The sequence below is a fragment of the Anopheles arabiensis genome, chromosome 2 (genome assembly GCF_016920715.1).
Source record: "Anopheles arabiensis isolate DONGOLA chromosome 2, AaraD3, whole genome shotgun sequence".
Taxonomy (NCBI): domain Eukaryota; kingdom Metazoa; phylum Arthropoda; class Insecta; order Diptera; family Culicidae; genus Anopheles; species Anopheles arabiensis.
Genome location: NC_053517.1, coordinates 76,080,278 through 76,104,704, shown reverse-complemented (window position 1 = coordinate 76,104,704; position 24,427 = coordinate 76,080,278). Strand labels below are relative to the sequence as shown.

The 24,427-nt window shown below is 40.7% G+C and overlaps 1 protein-coding gene across 1 annotated transcript; it reads right to left on the bottom strand.

Moving 5' to 3' along the window:
• Positions 1–8,982: 8,982 nt before the first annotated feature.
• Positions 8,983–16,156, bottom strand: LOC120894117 (mucin-19-like). Its single transcript, XM_040296502.1, has 4 exons — positions 15,760–16,156; positions 9,882–10,184; positions 9,514–9,758; positions 8,983–9,390 (listed from the first exon to the last, which is right to left on the bottom strand). The coding sequence occupies exons 1-4, from the start codon at positions 16,154–16,156 to the stop codon at positions 8,983–8,985; spliced, it is 1,353 nt and encodes a 450-aa protein (XP_040152436.1).
• Between the last annotated feature and the right edge of the window lie 8,271 nt (positions 16,157–24,427).

The following is a 24,427-nucleotide window of genomic DNA, read 5'->3' as shown; positions in this document are numbered from 1 at the left end:
CACGTTTTTTTATGGAAAGGGTGAAGGTAGGCATAAAAATAAAATAAAAACACACACACACACATACAACCACACACACCAATATACGATGATGGCGCGCAAGGAGAGTTGCGAAAGTAATAATTAACAGCGTCCCCGGACGAGATGGAGATGCACAAGCAAGCAAGCATGAAAGGAGAAGAAAAGATGAGAAGAAGAAAAAACACATAAACATTTACACTTTTACGATGTTTCGAGAGCGATCGATCATGATCAAGCGCTGAGAGAAAGGAGGGCCGGCGGTGGTAGAGGGATGTCGCTTATTCAGCTCCGGATGGAAACCCCGCGGCACCGGTTTTTGACACTGGCCGTTAGGAATTCAACTCTACTTCAAACTGCAATAAAAGACCCCACCGCACCACTCCAGTAGGTAGTCGCACTTCTGGCTCATGACAAGGTCGGTGGCGCTTGTGTAGAGGTGCAGAAGAGGAAACCAACGTATGGCGCTGACGGGGCGCGCCATCACAGAGAGCGAAAGCGAGTTCGAGAGGAAGATGTTTGAATTCCATCGGCTCAGTATGTCGGACCACCGGTGCACATGGACCCGTCCACACCCCTTCCACACTACTCCCTCTCCACTGAACGAGACAGAGGGGCAGGAATGCGCCGACAGGAGGGGGGGGGGGGAAGGAAATCGATCACACAAATTTGTCTCATACTTTCGATCACAAGAATCCGCCGGACAGTGAAAAAAGCCCCGATCGTCTGGTCGCCCCACCATCAGTGCCAGATCGTCGTTCAGCGAACTGGGCGGCTGGTGGTGATAGTGGTGTGCCGCCCCACTCCCACCGGCCGCCGTCGTAAATGCCATACCAAAGTGGCCGTCCTCAAACAGGGAGGCGGAGGGCACCAGGATGCCTTCGTCTGCACCGAGCCGATGCAACGTTATGTCCATCTGATCACCATCCTCCACATTCTCCTCCTCTTCCTCCTCCTCTTGCTCCTTCTCCTCCTTCGGGGCTCCATTGTCACACGCGAATCCTTCCCTCGCAAGCGCTACCGGGGTGGTGATGGTAGCATTTTCTTCACACTTCACCACTTTCAGCTGCAACCGTTCCTGACCCGCCTGCGCCGTACACGCACCGTCTGGAAAAAGAACAGAAAAGAACAATATGTTAGTGAAAAATGTTTCCAGCTTCCCGGACCGAAGCGCTGCACATGAACAACGACTGCACTTTCGTTTCGGTATCTTCTGCCTCTCGTTTTGGGGGATGGCAGTGAAGTGCGCACGATTTCCATCATAACCCACCAAAACGAAAATTGGAAGGACATTAACAAAAAGGTATCAAAACACAAGGGTAAGCCTATGAACACAAAATTAATATGATTACATTCGACATAATATGCTGGGATCGATAGGGAAAGGGGATAAGGGGATGTGTCTAGAGGTTGAAAAAGGGTCATGTGCGAGTATTTCTATGTTTGTGTGTTATGTTTTTCCAACTTTTTGTGGTGATAAGTGCGAGAGAGAGAGAGAGCTCAGGTCTGAACCAGGGTCGGCAAAAGTCTAAAAACAGTTGAGTATTAAGTATTGTAAGTAGTCGAACTGCACTTTGGTTTCCAAACATACCAAACCATACATCACACGCACGCACACACACACATACACACATATCAACAGTCACGCGCACATGCATTCGTAAAACACACGCAACAGCACGCACTCGAGGACGTTTCTCCTTGTGGGCGAAAACGAACGCACTCGAACTCGTTCCACCTCGACGCTTCATCAATCATCAAATTTAACAAATGGACGAGCGAAAAACGAATCGGCTGGGGAGTGGCCGGCGAATACATGATCTTGCAGGTTTTATCGCTTATCACATTTCATTTAGTTTGGTTTCGCTTTTGTATTTCCTTATTTTTGCTCCTTTTTTGTTGACATTGTTTAATTACGTTTTGCTTCTTTTATTATTTCACCTTTCCAACTTTTCTCTATATTCAGATTCGCACAAGCAACTAATGTATATTATTTCACCTTTATCGCTCTCTTCCTTGCTCACTTTTGCATTTCAAAACTGCGCGCTTCACACTCTTGATTACCCCACCGATGATCTAACATCCGTTCGGTTCTTAATATGTGTATATAAATATATAGCTATATATATATATATATATCCCATACATACATACATACATACATACATCCGGCGCCAATGGTGTGATCGATCCTTGTGTGTTTGTTTCTTTTTTTATACATTCAAAACTTCTTTTGGTCGACTTCGACTAGTAGTGCCCAGTAGTGTTTAGAGGTCGATCATTCATCTTCCTTTTCTTCATCGTCTGTATGCATGTTACTTTTCAGTGTATATATATAATATATAAGATGTATTCACTTCTTTTTTTGCATTAATATTTATCGTTTAGTATCTTGCAACCAACCTACACGCCCGGTGTAGTAAGCCGCCCTCTTTCTCTTAGTCGCGAAAAAGTTATTAAACAAAATATTAAATGATCATTAGTTTTGGTATAAAATGTACACTGTTTCTTCTACACACGCCGCCGCTGCTACCTTCCTTAAAAATTTAAGCGCTTTCCGTTTACTTTCCGTTGCTGTCACAGTTAATTTTCCGAAACTCCGATTGTGATTGACCGTTATTGGAGGGTTTCGCTTTTTGCTCTACCTTTCTGTTACTTGCCTTTTTTTTTGTTCCTTCCCGTTTCTCGTTTCGTTAATGAAGGTGCACTTAAGCTTACAGGTTGGTTTAATTTTAAGCAATGCTGCGCGCACGGTGTTGGCCCAACCGCGTCCACGGACTCATATCCGTGTGTAGTATGGTTAATCACTTACACTCTACACTTATTACACCAGTGGTTACACGCATCTTGCTTTTATCTTTTCGTTTCGTAGAGATAGTTTAAGCCGTTTAAGGGTGCGTGTGTGTGTGTATGTGTGGATCTGTGGTCGCACTCGCGTTTTTGTTTTACTTCCGTTTTCTCACAGAACATTTTAACCCCTTTTCGCTGCGTGTCTCCCCGTGTCTCAACCTATTGCGACAAATGGCAACCCCCCCCCCCCCCCACCTCCCCACCCCGAAAAGATCGACGCACGATCAAGGCGCCTTCGTTCTCTCTCGTTTAACTTGTGGTAACTTTCGTGTATTCGTTGGCATTGCACACTTGAAACACAGCTTAAGATTTCGCTTTCTGGTAACTTTCAACATTGGCATGCTATCATTTCGCTTTAACTTAGTATTGATCCGTTACAACATAAACAATGTGTAAATGTTATTTTCTCTCTCTATCTCTCTCTCTGCTGTTTCTGTTCGGTAACTTGGCGTCCTTTTATAGAACATTCTTATCCTGTCATTGTTTGAAATCTGTCGTATCTCGTTACTACACATTGCCAGCTTTTTTATCGTGCCACACTCACTCAAACACACACACACAAACGCCTGTTAAGAGCCGGACTGTTTCACTGTTCCTGCATTGCTAGTCTGTCATAAGAAAACAGACTGAAGAGATCCAATTCGTTGCTTTGCGTGTGGTTGCGTGTTGTGTATGTAAAAATGGCGATATACAGTGTTCGGCTCTTTTAAGTAAACGTGTCCACGTGTCGTCGCATCCGCGCATTATAAACTCATCCAGTGGCATAACTTCCCCACCATTCAATTTGTTGTCCTCTCCCCCCACACACGCACACACCATACACACCAGGGATCGGAAAAACGGATCACAATTCCATTGACTAACTCCATCCCACCAGTTGCAATGTTTTGTTTTGTCTACTTAGCCCTGATACCACACTCTCCTCGTCCTGATCGCTAGCCAATAATCACACACATATGTTACAAAAAAGAAAAGTTTCGCCAAACGGCTTACTTCCACCCCACTTTCCGAATCCAGTACGTTGTGAATTGCACAAAATGGTACTTTTTCACGATGCAACACGATGGTAAGATTCTGTGCAGGGGGAGAAAACGAACCTTTTTGTGTTTAACTTTGTTTTTCGACCTGTTTTCCTTTCGTTCACAAAATATAAATTCTGGTTTCTGTTTTTTTTTTTTTCTATAAATCTGCTCACTTTCACTTTTTCTTATACTGTTTTGTTTTACTGATTCATCGAGACACGTTCATCAAGCTCACACGTTTTGGGGGAGGATGGGAAAGGAGGGGGTGGGGCGTTCCAATAATTTTTGCTTTGCTTTAGTTCTTTTTTCCCCTGTTCTATGTATATAATTTATCTAATGATTCGTCTGAGCTATATAGGCTCTACTTTCATTTATGTTTCGCCCCTTTTCCTCTCTGTTATAACAATAACGATCACAAAAAATCACATCAATATTTTCGTTCACAGCACATTTTTTTATCTTTTATCCCTTTCTTTATCCTTGTTGTTTTTTTCGTTAGTCCATCTATTCTTCACTGCGCTCCTCCTCTTCTGCTTTGTATGAACAATTTCCAAACCGTATCTAAAGAGGACTGTTGTGTATGTGAGATATCCAAATCAGTATATATGTGTGTGTTGGTATTTTGTTTTTTGTTTATAATATTTGATGGCATTATCGATAAAATAAAAACATTCCCACGATAAATACCGTTCGAATAAAAGTGGGAAACATAAATTTTGACCTTTCTAACACAAACAGAATAATGCAAACACAAAAACTAATCAACAAAGAATTGCTTTGTCAACCATCCATCAACCCCACACCTGCAGCAAAAGCAAGTAAAAATGCGTTCAACATTTAAAACAAAAACGCTGACGACCGTATCCCACGCTAGGGAAAAGACGGTGTATGTGTGTCCTAAATGTGTGTGTGTGTATTGTTTAAGTAACTGTTGCATTTTTACACCAGATACGGATGGATCCCCTGCAGCTGGGCTGATCAACATGTGCGATTTCATGGGCTTTCAACAAAGTGTGTATACCTAGCGGAGAGTGGTGTGTATGTGTTTCGTTCGTCTGGTGGAAAGCAGAATTCTATTGTGAGGTGAAGTATCCGAGATCTGAGCAGCAAAATGGCATACAGATAGAATAAAAAAATCCACCAAAACATGCGCCCCCCAGCAGTGTCGTTGCAGGCAGAGCATGACATGAAAATGGTTCGCTTTAAAATTTGCTTTCGTTTCGGGTTTCTTTCCCATTTCTTCTGTGGTACTGCCGATCACTGAGCCGTTCTTACAACTAACCCATCCACACACCTGGAACATTCCGGAAATGGATGTTTTGCTGTCGATATCATCGTCAGATTGGTTCTACTTATGCGTCTTTCCCTTGCGGTTCGTGTTTCGATTCGTCTCTAGTAAGTAGTATGCGAGTTAATAATATTTATCCTTTTTTTTTCACCTTCCCCATACATGAAGATCATTCTACCTGATCTCATACGACACAAAATCCACTTATCGTAGGCAATGTTTATCTATACTATTTCGTGTTTCCCTTAAATGTGTCCGCGCTCTCCTTATCCCCGATCATCGTATCGCAACTCTCTATCTTTTTCTTGAGAAAAAAAAATTAAATAAAGAACGACTATACTCTTTTGCAAATATCACAATCCAATTGTTTCAGTTTTCTTGTTTTTCCCCCCTCTCCATTCTCCCACCCCATCGACCATCACACACTTAACACACGCCCATGATACGCAAAATAATGCGCTATTTAACACTACCAGTGCCTATGCCTTTCGTTCAATAAATGCATAAGCCTACCTCGCTTCCTTTCGCTCATTCGTTATTGTTCTACATCTAGCTTTACGTTACACCTCATCTTCCTACGCGCCACCCCTAAAGGACCCGCTGTCTGGTACTTTTAGAATCCGTTCGAATCCAACATATTTGCTCTGTGTGTTACTATGTGCTTTTCCCGCTCTAAACAACGCGCCAACAACAGTTAGTGGTAACATGTATTTGTGTATATGATGCAATTCTGGGAGAACTACTCTGTTCCAGTATGCTACTTGGTCTCACGAGCATTGAAAACAATGTCCATAGTTATTACAACAAAACCTATTCCGCGATCCAATTTTTATATTGTTTTTTTTTTTTGCATTCGGTTTGAACTTCCATATGCAGAAGCTTGATCTTTGTGAAATAACCCAATGATGATAAATCATGCAAAATGTGATAAACACACGCAAAGCAGAAAGTCCTGCTACTGATTTCCATTATCACGGTAACACACAGCTTTCGGTGCTAACTGGGGTACATATAACGTTGTTGGTTTTCCACAAAGCGTGTTTCTCCCATCATTTCCGTCCCGTCGACTGCGCGCTTCAGTTCTTCCGCTAACTAAATCTTACATCCACATTATTGCACTGCAATTTCCAATCACTCTGGTTGTTGATTCTCTTGGGACCACTAAACGATCCGGCTGTGTAATGGATTCGTGGATTTGTGCCGTTGCACAGCCCGTGCAAATACCATTCCTTTCACTAATCAAAAACAATGCCCAAAAGCAATCAATAAATATCCATCAATATCCATTCCCACCTGATCACCTGATATCTCACCCATTCAGACTATAACACACACACAGTCTATAACTATTATCACTCGAACACACACTCCATGATGATGCTACTGCTGCTGCTGCCTTTCGCTCAATGATCAATTCCATACCACAACAACAAAAAATATACTACCTTAACGTATGCAAAAGAAGTAAAGCTTTAAAATAACTAATATGCGTTTTATGCGTCCAACAGACCTGTCCACTAACCCAGTATTACCTATTAATATGTTAATATGTTAACCCGTTCCTAAATCTTCTTAGCTAAACGATCTTATTATTGGTGTAACTGCGCGATTATCTGGAGGTGTGTGTGTGTGTGTGTGTATTTTGTTGCATAATATACATTTTTCTGCCTTTACATATTAGTAGTCTGGTAACCAATTGTTGCGTAAACGATATTAACAGTGAACGAATCGACCATCATCTGCGCGGGGCGTGGTAAACTGCGCCCGGTCAACTGCTCCATTATTCCCCTTTTCCGGGTTTTGCTGCTGCTTCGGCAGCTATGCTTCACAATCAACCTATGCGTATGATTTAGAGGGAGCTTGGCTCCCCGCTGCGTTTATCTACATGTATATAGTATAAATAATGCTATGCAAAAACTCAATAAAGAAGAAAGGAAAAAACAAACACAACTGCAATTTGACCGTAGGCTGGTAAGCATTCGTTTACAACGAGCTTGCTGCCAAATGGCATCTTGTAAAGTACTGATTTTCGTGTTTGGAACAGAAGAACCTTACTCAATGTAAAAATGACTCGAATTCTTTTTTCTTCTTCTTCTTCTTCGACCTACGGTACACACCACGATAAACAGCGTTATATTGCGGGACTGATTTGCATGTCCTACATGCGGGTGCGTGTAATAAATGTTCTATATCTTCCTTTGGGAAAGCGGAAAGTGGTATTTTGAATCTAGAATTAGAATTGAAAGACGTTTTAAAGAAAGAAATTGCCCACATAACAAAGCAACTGCTCCCCCGCTTTACTCGTTGCTTGCTCGTGAATATTTATCGATCTTACGAAGATTTAACATATGGCGGCAAAAGGGCAAAATTACACAAACACCGTTTAAGAACTTTTAAGAGGTAAACAAAACAAAAAAAAACTAAAACAAGAATGTTAAGTAACTGACCCACCTAATTTATGTTTAGACACTATCCTTCCTTTCAATGGTAATTCAATGCTTAATCCTGCGATATAACCGGGATCTGCTTTCGCTCTCTTCTCGTTAGTGTCACTATGTGACTGTTTCGTTAGACATTGCATGATGTGTTTTTGTTTTAATATTTTATAAGAACTTAATAAAAATTGCCTTCGAATTTGGTGTGTATGTGTGCGCCTGAAGGAACCAAGAAAAACCAAACATTAATTAATCAAAAAAATTCAACTTTTTTTTGTTTCTGTTTTCACCACAGATCAATTCACAATATACTTCCACATACACATCCACATGCTTTTAAAAGGGTAATCGATTTTCCTTACAACTTTTGTTGCTCTTGTTTTACTGCCCTGCAGTACGTATACCCCGTAACCCACACACAAATATGCCCCATATTACATTACCGTTCGATGCTCAACTGCTTGGCACAGAGCACGGGGTAAACCGGTAGGCAATCATTTACGTACTACTAACCTATAAGCTATAAACGTTTACTTTACTTTTTCAACTCTTTGTCAATCCATTTGATTAGTTCAATTTTACATCCAGATAGGATTTTGTTAATTCTTAGAATGTGATTTTTTAAACCTTTGTTTCCTTAAACGCTCTTGACTATATGAACTGTTATATATCCATTTCCATCGACTGTTTTAAGTTTGCTACACCCACCCTTTCTCTCCATTCCGTCCGTGTACTCCTTTCTTGTTTTCCCCGTTTTTTTTTGTATCCCTTGTTTTCCACTAATTCAGACTGATGGATATGTTGTTTTGGTTATTTCTGACTACAAACAATTCCATATATTACGATAATTTAGCTGATACGGTGAAATAAAATAGTAAAGCAACTAAAATAACGTTAGATAATGGTAATAACAATTGCGAAGCAATAAAGATTAAAGAAAAAATAATAAGGTAGTGAAAAGATCAAAAATAACAATTGTAACAAAACACGTGGATTCCCTTTCGCTCCTGCTCGAACAGTTCGCGCGCTTCCCTTTCTACCTGCATCGTCGTTTGCCCGTCACAACAGAATCACAGCTGCACAAGAAAGTGTAGTTTTTTGTTTGTTTCCTTCTCTGTTTCCCTCTGTCGCCCTCTGCTACACAAGCTTTCGTGTATAGAGTCTGCATACGTGCGAACACACGCCACAGCTAGCAAACGTAGCTGGCAGCAAAAAAAACGTGTGCCCCCCGCACGAAAGTGCCCCGCAAAAGTAAACCGACACAACAACAAGCGGCGACGTTTTGGCGACGTCGATGATGATCCGCAACGAAATGGAAGCACAGCAGCAGTAAGCAGCGCAGCATCGTAAGCAGCCCCCTGCTGCTGGATCATCGATGCTGATGGGTGCGCATGTGCAGCACCAGGTTGTGCTTGTGCTTCGACTTTTTGTGACACACGGGACATTCGAACTTCGGCTCGACGCCACACTCGAACCGGATGTGCCGGTTGAGGCTGTGCGGGCGGGCGTACGAGTTGCCGCACCGTGTGCAGGAGTACGTGCCGCCGACGATCGGCGAAGGCATCGCCATTGCCGGCTGGGGCGGCGGTGTCGTCATGCTGATACCCTTGAACATGGGCATTGGCAGCGCGGCCGCCGTACTGGCGCTGCCCGTGTTGGCCGACGCGGCGAGCTTGATCGCTGTGGCGGCGGCAACCGCGAACGATTCCGGCTTCACCGCGCTGGCAAATTCCCGCAGGTACGTCGCCGGCGTTAGCATCCGCAGATCGCACGGTTGCTCATCGATCGGTGGCGATTTCGGTGAGAGTAGCGGTAGTGCTGTCGTTTGCGGCTGCGGCTGCTGTAGCTGCTGCTGCTGCTGCTGCTGCTGGTGCTGTTGTTGTTGCTGCTGGTGCAGCGCCAATGGTTGGGATTGAGATTGCAGCTTCAGCGAGGCTGCCACGAGCTGCTTGTGGGAGGAGGATCCTTCCCCGGCACTGCCGCCGCTACCGATCGGTGGCGACGGCTGGGTAGTAGTAACAACAGGTAAAGGGAACGTGACCCCCACTACATCGCTCTTGATGTATTCGGCCATCAAGGCGGCGGCTGCAGCCGCCGACATGTTGGTCGGCTGCTGCTGGTTCAGGGCCAGGGCTATGGCTGCGGCTGCAGCATCACTATTACCGGTGGTACCGCTAGCGATACCACCATTGCTACTACTACTGCTGCTGCTGCTGTTGCTGCTGCTGGTGCTGCTACTACTACTTGCACTACTGCTGCAGCCGCCACCGCCGCCACCACCGCCACTACCACCAGCAGTCGTGCACATCATCATCGGTCCGTCTTTGCTCTCAACACTATTGCCTGCTGCCGCCACTGCCACGCCACTGTTAGTAATGGTGATGGCACTGCTGATGTTGCCACTGCAACACCCGATGATGTCACCGGCGGCTGCAGCGGTGGCGGCTATGACAGTGGCCGCCGCACTACCCTCGCTACCGCCGGGATCGGTTACGAGATTGCCTTCTTCTGGCGCTCCTCCTCCGGCAGCACCACCGACCAATGGGCCTCCATCAGTGTCGCTCGCCTCACCTACGGGTACAGAAACTGAACAAGTAGAGTTTGGATTTAAGTTTAATATTTGCTACCGATCGGATTGTTTTTTTTTTTTTTGCATTTGTGTTTATCCCTTTTCCCGGTGGTAGTGGCAATTGGCATTACACAGAAAAAAAATGTTCAAGAGTTTAGTGTGTTCGTATGATTAAACTATTGAATATTCGTTTTATCTCTTCCTCTATCTCTGTGCCTGGCTGTTTTCTCACACATGACTAGGGGCTGTGTGTTGCTTTTTTGCATATTTGTTTTCCACACGCACAGTCTTAACACCTCTCTAGGGCTCAAGCCAGACGGGCTTTAAATTGTTCTTTTTTTGCGAGAGTCACAATATGCACCCTTAGATTCAGTATAAAACCGTGTGATTAACCAATGCTGTAAGTTATGTTACATGTGCGTAAAATTAGTACTTATTTATCGCCCACTCAGTACACTGTATGCGGTGTGATAATAATAGGCAAACATTTAAGCCACGGTTATGCTAACTGTGTCCCTGCCGTTTCAGTTTGATACGATTTCCACAAGCTGCTAATTTAAGTGAAAACAAAACTCCATATAATTAGCGAAACAGAAACAAACAAAACACACAGCAATGGAGGTACATATGCACACAACAAGTTTTCGATCGCAATATACACTAACCATCGCACACACACACACGCACACTGAACAGTACTCTTCTTTGATACAATGCAACCATGTGGATTGATATTATTAAAATCTATGCTTATTCAAGTAATTTAATTCGTTCGCTCTTTATCACTTACTTCTTTGACGCGGTGGAGTGGGTGCGATGTTTAATCTGATTGCTCCGGGTTTTTTTTTATTCGGTTTTGATTTATAATTCGAATACCAATTGGTATGGGTGCATGTGTACGACCGTCTCTGTGTGTGCATATATATTGTATGTGTGCCTGATGCAAAAAAACACATAATATTTTGTGAAATATGTTCGCTATGCTTCTGGTGCGGGTACGGTATATCTATATGCAATAAGGAGCGACGAGCTATAGGCAAAATGAACGGTTTTGTTAACACATATAGCCACAAAATCTTGTACGCGTGTACGAGGAGCACGCACAAGCGCACGTTCTAATCTATGGGTTGTCTCTTTTTTTTTAATAAAAGCAGTTCCGAAGCATTGTTTTAACCCCTAACACCTGTGTTTTGTTGATTTTTGTTGTTGTTGTTTTTGTAGTTCCTTTACCCTTCCCACGCACACGCACACAGTAACAGACACATACACATTTAAAACACAAACAAACGAATACATTTATAGCAGAACAATAACTGAGTTGTCAAATATATAGTAAAAACAGATATAAGAACTTATTGAAATACATTAAAGAGAAAGAGAGAAAGAGAGCGAGAGAGAAAGTTCGTCAACACACGATAAACTTGAAGGAGAGAAAAAAACAAAGGATAAAAGTTATGAATAATAATAAAGGAAGACCACATCTTGCCACCACCATTAAATTGTGTGTAGTAGTTTGCATGAGAGCAGTAATGTATGATTTGCAATAGAAACGAAGAGCTAAAGGTAAGGTGTGTTTGTGCGCGCGCTTGGTTTGTGGTTTTACATGATAGCAGGGGGTAGGTGTGTGTGTGTGTGTGAATGAAATTATGTGTTTGTTTTTTTATTTTGGTTTGCTGCAAAGTTTGTTGTTTAAAGTTATTTTGCATTCGCTTCCATTATGCTGTTGTTTATCCTGCAAAGCTAGAGGAATAAACCCGAAATGCGATAGTAATGAAACTCCATTAACTGTTTTGCTTTAGAATAACTCGTAAGCAGTGAGAGTTTAACAAATATTAAAAGAAGAAAAATACATTTTTGACAAGGGAAAATGATACAAAGTACATTTCTCCTAACGACGATGAGTAACTAATAGAGGAACATTTTAATACAAACTGCGATCGTCATTTAAAGCTTATACAAGAGTAGAATTTTCGCTACATTAAAAGGTTATAAATAGTAGTTAATCGTTTTAGTACATTGCACTTTTATGTTTCACTTCGATTCCGAAACTATTGATTTTTGCTTTTTTCTATTTCGTTTTTTTGCTTCCTCTTTTCATTGATTAAATTTAGAGCGTATGCCAAACTGTTCTGATTTTAACATTTTGAATTTTAAAATTTAAAAAAATCGTAACTGAAATGATCATTCCATAAAATGCAATGAAAAAACCTCTCCTGCTCCTAGCTGCGCGATTGGACATAAAATAAGAACAAACCCAAGCGAATGCATTTTTATTGAAGAACTCTACAACCATTAACGGTATACAGAAGTTTCTAAAGCTTAATTTCACATTCAGTCACTATCTCTCATCGACTGATTGATTTTCCAATGGCGATGAGTACGCGTTGGCCACACATATGGAAACACCCATACCCACACACACACACACATATGTTGTGGTGTGTTGGCACAATCTTGTTCGCTTCGTTACAATGTAGCCAAAAACCAGGAAACAGCATGCGTTGTTACATATGATATAGACTAACAAGGTTCTCCAGCACTCCAATGAAAAACTAACTTCCGGTTCAGATTCTTATAACCACTGGGTGTGAGTGCAACAGGCCAGTTCTTTTTCGTCCAGCGACCTCCTCGATGACCTAAAATGAAAATGAAAATGTTAATAAAAAGAAGAAAAAAACTCTCAGTGCAATAAACAGTGAACAAAAACTAATACAACAACCCCACAATGGGTGATACCACAGCATTTAGAGCACACGCTACAAATGTTACCTCAACTCGGTCACGCAGAGACCACCATCAATTCAGGCGTCGTCCCCCGTGCATCCTACACATGGAAGTATTGAAACATAATCATTTGCTCATATTTGCGCAAAGTGAAATGCATACACTGCACTGTGCTTTTCTTTATTTGTTTGTAATCGTTCAGCATCGCACTAGATCAGTTCTATCCTTTCATTCAAACAGCAAATCGAACATATGCTCTCTTCTATTTGCTTGCTTCTGTTTCACGATGCTCATTTCTATTGCTCAACCCAAAACACTTTATACCTTCTCTCTCGTCGTTTTCTATTTCACCCGCAGGCAGCTGATAAATAGTTCTTATGACAATATAAGTGTAATTTTACCAATTAATATTACGTTGCCTTGTCTTATATGTGGTGTACGGGGGGGTTGTGATGGGGGAGTCTGTACCTGGGCTGCTTTAAGTCATAGCTGTAGAAAGTCGATAACTAAACTGTTTGTGATTCTGCTTGCTGTTATAATGTATTATCTGTCTTTTTAGCTGTGTGTTGCAGCTGTTTAAACCACCGTTTCATCTATTTCTATTTTAAATATTATCATTCATCGCAAACATTTTTCAACCCTCACTTATCGATTCTATTTTTGTATCTTCTTTTTTTCTCCGATTCTATATTGACGCAATTAAGTTGCCAATTTATCTACCATGTATTGTTTTGTTCTTTTTTGTTTGTTTTTTTTTCTTGTTTTTGCAGCAGAAAAGCCATTCGTTCTTACAGCAAATCACTCTCCTTTCACACGGCAAACAAATTACTTCGTTTACAAACCGGTCTGTGTACTTGACTCCTTTTTTTCTATGCTCGTGTTCATATTCATACATGCGCGTGCTATTGTGTTCATTGTTTTTTGTGTACAACAATGCTCTGTGTAAAACACATTAGCCTATCCATAACTTTGTTGTTTATCATTCTATCATGCGCTTCTTATTCGCTATAATACAGTATTTGCATTTTCATATGAATGGAATGGAATTAGGGATTGAAAAGATTTCTAAGTGCTCCAAAACCTCAGCGGGGTTCGCGCAAATACAAATAAACTGATAGTGCTGTAAATGTGTTACCGGAATGTGTAATGGAATGGGGAACGGAATATATTACTTATTAACTTAATGTTAAAGTTCAACAAAATAAAAAAAATATATGCTTATGTATAATATATAGCTGGCCGCGAAGAGTATATAAAACTAAAGGAAACAAAAAGTTACATGCCTTTCCTACCATTTAAAACAAAAGGTACAACATAGTTAAGTACATCCGACTAGATAAGTTGATAAAACTGTTTTAGCATCACTAGCAGCAATCAAACATCGTTCCCTCTCTACTGCTAGTGAATTCTCCTGCTTTTTGTTTTGTATTTGGTAAATCATGTAATTCTTGGGACAAATTTACTTTTATAATAGCCTTCATTTTTGTTTTACTACAATGACACACCCAAATTATGGCACACTATCTGAAGTGGGAAAATGCATGTCGATCCCCTTTTCGAACTTCTTTGCTCTTGGTACACACGTAATAATCTGCGCGTAAAAGCCTTCGAGTCACATGGCAAATTGAGTTGATGGCGGGTGTGTATCGTGAAATCTGTTAGCTGTTTACAAAAAAAGACAAAAAGATCGATTGCACTTTCGTACATACTTAAACACAAACGCATAAAACTTCAGAGTTGTTGATGGGAGGGTAAGCGTAGCGTTTTGGTTTGTATAAATTCATGCCACACACCCATGACCCACTCTGCCTCCTCAACGGCTCTGTGGAATTACGATGGAAAAAGCATTCAAGTAAGATAAGGAATGTTGCGCTTTTTGGAACGCTGCCTGTATAGTTGTTGTGTTCAAATAAGTTATGGTTTCATGTCGCATTCATGGTGATGCAATTTGAATTGAATTATATTCATAAACAAAAAATCTAAAATCATTATAACTTAAAAAGAAACAAAAACAAACATCTACCGGGTTGAGCAACTTTTGGTTTCCCACTTTTTTTTCGTCGTTTCAAATTTCCCTTGCTATAGGGCAAGAAATGCGCATTCCACCCTTACGTTTGAAGTCGAGGGACAAATAAACCTGAAATAAATAAGCAAACTTAATCTACGTTTTGGCAAAGCTTCTACCCTACCGAATACCGCTGACTGATTTGCGCTTTGCCTGACTCCTCTCACTACTGGCTAATCTTTACTCTTCGCGTCCAAAGTATATTAAAATTACAAAAAACCCCTTGCTGCGTTTTTACCATTGTTAATTAGTAGAATAAATAGAAGAAAATATTGAGCTAAATTAAACATAGTCAAAATAATGCTACTCAACTCTTTGCCTCTTTGTCTTCGTTCTCTCCTACGCGCGCGCGCATCTCTGCCTCTTAATTAATGTTCATGTGGTCAGTTTCTTCCTCGTTTCGATTTCATTCTGCTACACACACCCTTTACAGGTAAAAAAACGGAAATGTTTATAATTCTCGACTATCCGCCCACCCATTTTCACATTTCTACCAACACTAGAAACGATCTTGGGGCGATAGTGTTAATCGTAATACAATTGGAATGCCAACCGTATCAGTAACGTTGCTTTTAACGAATGAAAAATCTTGTAAATCTTCTACCAGTGTGTCTCTGAGTGTGTGTGTGTGTGTCTTTGATATAAGATATAAACACTCACAAACACTTGCACACTAGCACACACGGCGATAAGTGTGCTCCGTTTCATGCAGCATCCATCATGACAGCCGGCACGCACGCACATGCTTTAATAGTAAATGATGTGTGCACGTTGGCCCCCTCCAATACCCGTGCCCGCAACCACACGGCGGATGCGCCTGCGAGACAGTCGCGTCCGGGGAGGTTGCGTGGAGTCCTCCTGCTCTTCCGTCTCGACCTCCACCTCGGTGATCGCGGCGGGCGCGACAAGGATGGCAGTTCTTGTACCGGAAGCGAGCGTAAGTGACGTTGCGAGCGGCGGCGGCGGCGGTGCTGCTACCTGTATTGTGGCAGCGCCGGAGGAGGAGCAGGAAGAAGAGGAGGTACTGATGAAGGTGGAAGCGGCGGAGGCGGCGGAAGGAGCAGTGTACGACGAAACGGAGACCGAAGAGGACGTCGACGCCGACGACGAGGTGGAAGCAACGGCGGCAGTGCTGGATCCGACGGTGGACCGCGCTGCTACTGCGGTGATCGACGTCGTCGTCATCGGGGTCGCCGCCAGCACCAGGTCTCAGTTGGGCTTGCAGAACTTGGAATTCAGATGGCGCTTCAGGTTGCTGTGTATGTGCGTCTTGTAGCCGCACATGCGCTCGCAGAAGTATTTCGGCGGCACGCCACACTCGTTCTTGATGTGACACTTGAGGCTGTTTTTCCACTTGTAGTTGCGGCCGCAGCTCTTGCACTTCCACGGTTTTGCGTCGTTCTCGTGCTGGAACATGATCTTGTCTTCCTTGCGGCTGCCGAGCGAGATGCTGCTGCCGTTGCTGCTAGCACTGCCGCTGCCACCGCCGCCGCCGGTCGCATTCGTGCCGCTCGTAATCGTAGTCGCCATCAGCGACCCGGCCGACGTTAGGATCACGTTTCCGTTTCCGGTCGTCTTGAGCGGTTTCATGATGGCTAGCATGCTGGCGCCGCCGCCGACACCGCCACCCGACGGGGACGATTTCTTCGCCACCATCATGCGTCCGACCGTGGTCACCATCGGCGCGAGCGATATTTTCGAAGTGGACTTCGATGTCTTGCAGCGCCATGCCGGGATGGTGGTTGTGGTGGTGGCGATAGTTCGCTGCACCTTCGGTTGCGCTACGATCGTCGTCTTCGCGTTATGGTTCGAGACCGGTTCGGCAAACGCGATCAGGTCGTTGTCGTGCCAGAAGTTTTCCAACTTTATTTTCGTTATTCCACCACCAAGCGAGCTACTGTCCTCGGGATCTTCTGTTTCTATTGTTCATACCCATACACATACACACACCCGTATCCGTACGTACGATCAGCGAGTGATTAGTAGGGATAAGAAATGCAACCAAGTGGGCAGTAGTAGTAGTACAAGAATGTTCAGACCGGTGTAGTAGGTGCAATAGTGGTATAAGTATGTGTTATTAATACGAACACGCATGTAACAACGACCATTATTATGCGCACGGGTATGTGTTAATTCGTTGTTAGTTTAGTTTGTGTGTGTATGTGTTTTGTTTTTAAGAACAAATTGTTGTAAATAGTATATTAATTTTTCATAATTAAGAAATTGTAGATTGTTCGTTGTGTGTGATTCCGCATGAAGATAATATTCGTAGTTGTTAAATATGATATTCATACAAAGTCGAAGATACGCATCCACCGGCGAAAAACGCGTTCGGCAGAAGGAGAAGAGAGAGAGAGAGAAAGAGAAACAGAGAAAGAAAATGTTATGGTTAGTTGCCGTTAGTGCCAATAATACTGCAAGTAATAAGATGTTGCTACAATCATATAATTAGTTTGCATTCATTTAAGTAATTCTATTCTCAGCACACAAACACAAAAACACAAAAGCTAACTTGAGATACCGCGGTTTCCATTGGTTCGGAAACAATGTTTACCAATGGAAAACGTTTACTAAATGGTAGATTTAAACGAAACACAACCACAAAATTAATGACAACACAATATGAATTGCCGCAAACACACAGATGAACTAAAACAAAGTGCAAACATGAATGACATATGTAAAATAAAAACAAACAATGAGAAGTAAGTGTTGAGCTGGAAAGTGGCGAGCGAGTGAATTTATTTCCATTGGGCAAAAAAGGAAACAGAGAAAGAGAACGTACAGCACAAACGAAGGATTTTTTTCTTCTATTGATTCAACTGTGTTGACACGGAAGACCAAAACCGGAACAATTTTCTATACCAAATTCCTAAGTGATTAATTGAATTCGAATCTACGGCTGAGACCTGGGCTTTTAACGACTTTGGATTATTTTCAACGATGTGTTACGAATTTGGCCGGAAACGGACTTAAATGTGAGCCAGTGTTAGTAAACCATAACAAAACTAGAGAAGCAATGCAGCACCACCGTAAATTCCCCGAACCTTGCTTTACCAGCAGAAAGAGAAAACTACGATGTTCATTTATTTTTGTTCCAACCAAAATTGTTAGCATCACAACGAGTTTTTTAGAGAAAGTACATCCTACTGAAGTTGTGTTAATTACATCCACCTATCGTAGAGCCATCCTCATGACACAGCGCTGTTAAGGTTTTATTCAAGCAGGCAGTTGAGCTTGGGTTAAAATTCAGTACAACACACCTCACTCTCCCTTGGTTATCAGGATTGTTCAAGTGTGGGTTTCTTGGTTTACCTTCATTCCCAAAGTAATACGATCAATTGCTTTGCTGATACACATGCCGAGTTGTTGATGCTGCTACTGAAGACGATGATCGAGCATTGGAAAATTAACCTGTTAATTTAGTTACGTTTCGAAACGTCCCGTGTTACAGAAACTTTCCTTTCGCAAACATCGCAATCGAAAAATGAAGAGAGGTAACCGAACAGAATATGGAACAATTGCCAGGGACACTCCTTCAAATCCAGAGATCACCCAGTTATGATTTCCAAAACTGTTCTTATCCTCATTTTTGAAATTGATGATGCAAGCGGAGATGAAGAACCAAAGGCAACGGTTAGTAATTGGAATCAATCATACTGCTGGTGCTGCTGCTGCTGCGGCGACTTGGGCTAAGAAACACTGTCCTCAAAGATCATGCAAATTATTTGACTTTGGCTGACAACTTCAGAATGAGTTTTTCGCTGTGTCGTCTCCGGTAACGCATCTGAAAAGAAAGAAAAGAAACATGTTAATAAAAGGAATTCTGGAATTTGCCTTCCACTTGCTGCTGATGATGTGAAAACGATGATCATATGAAATGGGAAAATAAAGGAGAGAGAAAGGAGTGTGTACGCCTTATTGTTTTTAGTTCGTCACTGCACATTTTGTCCTTTCGTCGGAACTGTGGTTCTCCGTTTGATGCTACGGTGTCATTGGCTATGGTAACACACGCCTGGCAATGAAAGAGAAATATTTCTCATTAAAGGTAAAAAAAAGTTGTATCCAGTCGTGAATGAGCCATGGATTTGCTTTCTTTCCCATTTCACAGCATCCTGTAAAGATCATGTAATTATTATAGTATAAACATCTATGTCGTATCGAAGTTTTTATTTTATTTTTTATATTTCTATAAGGCATAAAACAACTTACGACTAAAAAATGGTAATGATGTACTATAATCAATATAAAAAAAAACATACGATCATAACGTGTATCGATCGTTCGATCCTCCCACGGTCTGTACCTTTTTTTGTTTTTTCTCTCTCTCTCTCATTCTCTCTTTCTCTACTTCTCTCATTCTCTCTTTCATCATCTCTCTCTCTCTTTTTACGTTTCACTGTTGCTTTTACTTTAACTACTATGGCTTTTTACGCCCTTAACGTAATCGTTGTTTGTTTGCGCAACGTTTATTTTATCAGCGGCGTTTGTTTTTTTTTCGTTTGTTTTTGTGATGGAAATGTATGTAAACACAAATGCATTGTTTTGTCTTTTGTTTTTGCGCTATATGTTTTCACGTTTGCATATGTGTTTCGTCTATACCGATTATTTTAAATTTAATATAGATGTGTGTGATGAAAATTGTTTCTGGCAATCTGGTTAATGGCCATTGATGTTTGTAATTTTGTATACATAAATGATAGTTTTTGTGGGGCTGTTGTGTGCGTGTGTCTCATTTATCAATTGTTCATGCCTCGACTGACTTTTGTTTTAGTTAAATTAATGAGTATTCAGAATACAGTTCTAAAACGATGAAACATAGGTAAACAAGAGTCAAGAGGGGGAGGAGTAATCATAGCATGGAAATGTTCAACTATGAAGAAGGAATTAGTTCATGGTTAAATCAATTCCTTACAAGTTAGTTTAGTCGTACGCAGATGTGTATGTTTTTGTTTTAAGCTACTGTTACGAAACGGTTGTAGAAGAAAAAAACTGAAATTATTGAGTGCCCGAATTAGCAAATGAGTCCTTTCACCGTTGTATTACACCATCAGACAGAGCTTTATTCACAATTGAAATATGGAGGCATGTGTTAACACCAATACTGAGATCTCCTTGCAGCATCAGTGATACTAGGAATTGAAATTAATTGTTTTTTTTTTTGTTCCAAACATTTTAAATGTATTACTCTAGGCTACAATTTGAACTGAAATTTGAATTCGCCTGAGTTGATTTGCTGCTGTCCTATTGTATGACTCTATTCTGTGTGAAATGACCATTATCTGGTCCTGCCGATTGTTCCCCCATCGCACACAGTGTGGAATGATGATTTGCCTTCCTTTTTACAAAATTACAAACACTTTTTTTTGCGAAACCAGGAAACTATGTACAACAGCAAAATAATTATTTATGGCAATAAAAACCGCTTTTTGCGTATGTGCGACTATTGTCGCTATCCCTGCTGTTTTTTCTGTTTTATACCCTTCTTTTCTTGTCCCCCCTCCCTCCCTCCCTCTCACTTTTTCTTTCGCTCAAGTTACATTTCGTTATATAGCAAACGAAACGTGAAAACGTGTAACAAAAAGTATATGTATATGATGAAATAAAAGCCATGTCAACCGTGTATGCACCTGCTGCAACAGTGACCCCGCTCTACACATCTAGTGCGGTTATCTACTGATGAAACGGTGAACCTTGAAATGTGTTCATTTTCGAACTGGTAGATTACTCCTTGCCTGTCACTCCTGTGTATTTTCCCTTGCATCGGCCACCATTCTCCCTTCGAGGGTTATTATTTTCGTCGATACACAGACGCTAGATATAAAAATACTTAACACTACGCAACCATTGTAACACGACTCATGTTCACATCCTGCCATAGTTGTTCACTATCTCTCCCTCCCCATATTGGCACACTCTTTCGTGTGTGTGTTTGTGGTGTGTGAACATAGATGTGTCTTTTTTGCGCATATTTCCTTAAAATCTAGGTAAATTATTTCGATTTCACTGAGTGATGAATATAATTATTGGCGGAGAGGTAAAATTGTGTAAGTGTGCAAGATAACTGGAACGAAACTTGAACACCATCGACAATAAGAGATAAGAAAACAATGTAATTTTCGTCGTCCTTGCATTTGAAGGACCATCGAACTTTTTTTTTGTCTAAATTGTGGGTGTGTGTGTTTTGTTTTATTATATTCGTACACATATCGAAAATTTACTCAAAATATAAATCAAAAGCATAACTGAAAGCAAAAAAACCCAAAAAAAAAAATCAACGATGATTCCAGCTAAATTACACATCTACACAACTATGTATCATGGCAAACAAACGAAACACGCGCTGCGTCGAATCGTTATTTTTTCTTTTAGATAATTTCTTACTTTATCATTAATTTGTTCCACCTCTCTCATCTTGTTAACCTGTGAACGTCGGAATTTCCATCTCGCGTGAGTGCTCCAGTCCCCTTCGGTTTATCCCCTTTGATGCGCATTTACATACACACACACGCACATCTAACGTACACAACTAACAAGACGACTTATTATGCGTTGGGTGGCGGCCTTCTATCTGGTCTGGTGGCACATAAGCTTAATGCTCCAAACAACACATTGTTTAGTGGTACACTTTATATCTTTTTTTTCCAATGGAGATTTTAACCCTTTTTCCCTTACCTAGATTAGCATTTACGTACCTAAAAAATAAACCCTATTCAATGCAAATAACGAGTAAAAGAAAGGCACATATGGTAGGAAACATCTGTATATATAAAACTTACTGCAAAATTATTATTTTTTCCTCTTTTTACCTTTTATCGCTTCTTCCTTACCTAACACATGCACTCATTTGTTCGAGTTGTCTTTTTTGTTATACTTTTATGAAGACGTCTTTTTTGTTTTCAAGTTTTCCAGCTACTTACACATGTTTATGCTTAGATTCTCTTTCCTTATTTCTTTTCTTTTTGTTTTGAACTTTTGTTGATGTATTATAGTTTTATGCGTTGTACCTTGATAGTTTTCAATACTTCCGATTTGATGAAGGAAATGGTGATCTTGTTTTATGTATTATGTTTCGTTAGTTAAACATCTTTTATGCTCAAGATACTTTCTTTTGTCTACTAAAAATGAATTAAAAAATGCGTTTCATCCATACGTATGAATAGTAAATCGCAACTAAACTCTCCCACTCTCCACTAGTTGCAACACAAATAAAAGAATAAGGAAATAAACGGAAAAAATATGAAACTGCAAAACATTATGTTGCATAAGCCTACTCCCATAATTATGTAGTCGTTGAGGTAAAACGTTGTTTCATTTCATTACTTTATAAAATCGCACTATAAATTAATTGCTCGTAACTTTAAAAAACTCCCACCTCTCGTCCTCTCCACTATGTGTAGGTTTCCCTGTCGCGTCTTTGTTTTATATTTTCAATGATGCAGAGACGACGTATGCATAAGAGAGTAAAAAATGGGAGAATATGTATAAAACGGTAACAATTTTCAACAAAACTTTCTGCATCTCGTCTTTTGGTAAACTAAACCTAGCGCAGTAGTGTTAATTATCCGAACTAGTTTGAGTGTTTGTTTTGTTTTTAATCATTTCTTGTTCTTCTCATATCGTTTTAAATATGTTTATCATATGCCTATCACAGCACAGGCACAAACGGATGCTTATATTATATTGCCGAAAGTTTCATTTACGCACATAACAAAGGACGTTTGAAAGCTGTTTTAGAAGTGTTTCACTATTTTTGGGATTGGAATGAGAGAGTCTTGTATGCACGACCCGTAAGCTTTTTCATGAGTTGTTAGTTTGCGAACTAAGCGACGTATAAAAGAAATTGCAATGGAAATTGTTTAGTGTCGTTGAATAAATCCTCCGTAAAATGATTTGGCTTTGGAAAATACCATTTTTGAATTTAAACTGATTTAGCTATTACTTTCTATTGATCGTTTATAGTTTAAGTTGCCTGTAATTTTTTAACATATGGTGGCTGTGCATGAAGGAATTACAATAACAAAACACATTTAAATGGAATACGAAATACTGATTTCAGCTGTTCAGCTGTGTGTGGAAGGGACCTTCACAGTAAACAGACTACAATGAAGAACTACACTCGTTCAGAGCATATTATGAGTATAAAAATGCACCAGACGCAACACAACGGGAAGCGGGAAGTTCCGTGCAGTTGCTTGTTCTGCTCCTCTGCTCCGTCTTTTTAAAACTTCCTCATATCTATACACCACAAGAAACGAATCGAAAATCATCGCTTCCGAAACATAAATGACTTTTCCATACAGGGAGTGTTTCTATAATGTGTACGTCACAAGTAAAACTTTTATCTTTCTTGTTTTGCATACCTAACGTGAAACACAAAATAACAACGAACAAGGAATGTATTGAATATGAATCTAAGAGTTTTACAAACTTTAGTGTTTATCTGTGCCTGCTGCATTGCTTTGTCCGCACCTGTGTCTTTTGTCGTGCTTCCTCGTGTCTTTAATATTTGTTTGTCTTTACTTGTTGCTTTTCTACTCGTCTTACCATCGATCCCTATATTCGTTGTACCAACAGTATTATCAAATGTTTCTTCTTTTTTTTGTATCAATCAAATTGCTTATGGAATGGTTTAGTGTTTTCTGTTTTGTTTTGATGACACAGATAAAATTCTACGCAGTGATAACAAGGTAAATATTATGCACAATTGAACAACTATTACTTAAACCCGCGCAACGTTTAATTGGAATCTGTCGTTTCATTAACTGTGTGTGTCGACACACTTAACCGTTATGTACAGGTTTCGTTATTTGCAGCACGTGCCCTTTATCTCAATTTTGCACACTGTGGAAGACTGGTAAAACAAATGTTTCATATTTTTTTGTGCATCATGAGCAAATGCCATCTGCTCAACAATAAAGGGATGGTAATAACACAACACCGTGCATCACACACACACACAACGGTCATGATTTGGCGGTAGTACCGCCACTAATATTGTCAGTAGCATACATTTGTGCTACAGTTGTGCTGCATGCTTTTATTAAACAACCGTCAAGATGAACGTGTGAAAAAAGGGATATAAAGAATGTTTAACTGAATTGAAGAGTTATCTACAATTTTGTGCACGCTTCTAAAAGAACGTGGGATTGCATATGGTATTGGCAACATTTGAATGTTTCAGGAATGATCGTCAACAATTAGTATTGCTGTGAATGTTTAGCTTTGCTTTTCCACTAACATCGCTTAAAAGCACTTGCCATTGGGAGAAAAGAAAAAAAAAACACGTATGTGTATGCAGGTCTCCTCGGACATCTTGCTAACAACATAGATCGACGATTCCTGCTCCATGTCGTTATAACTACAATTATAATTCAATTACTTCATCTGTATCGCTCTCTCTCTCTCTTAACGTCCTATCGGTTAATAACACTTTGTAAACAGATTTATATGGCG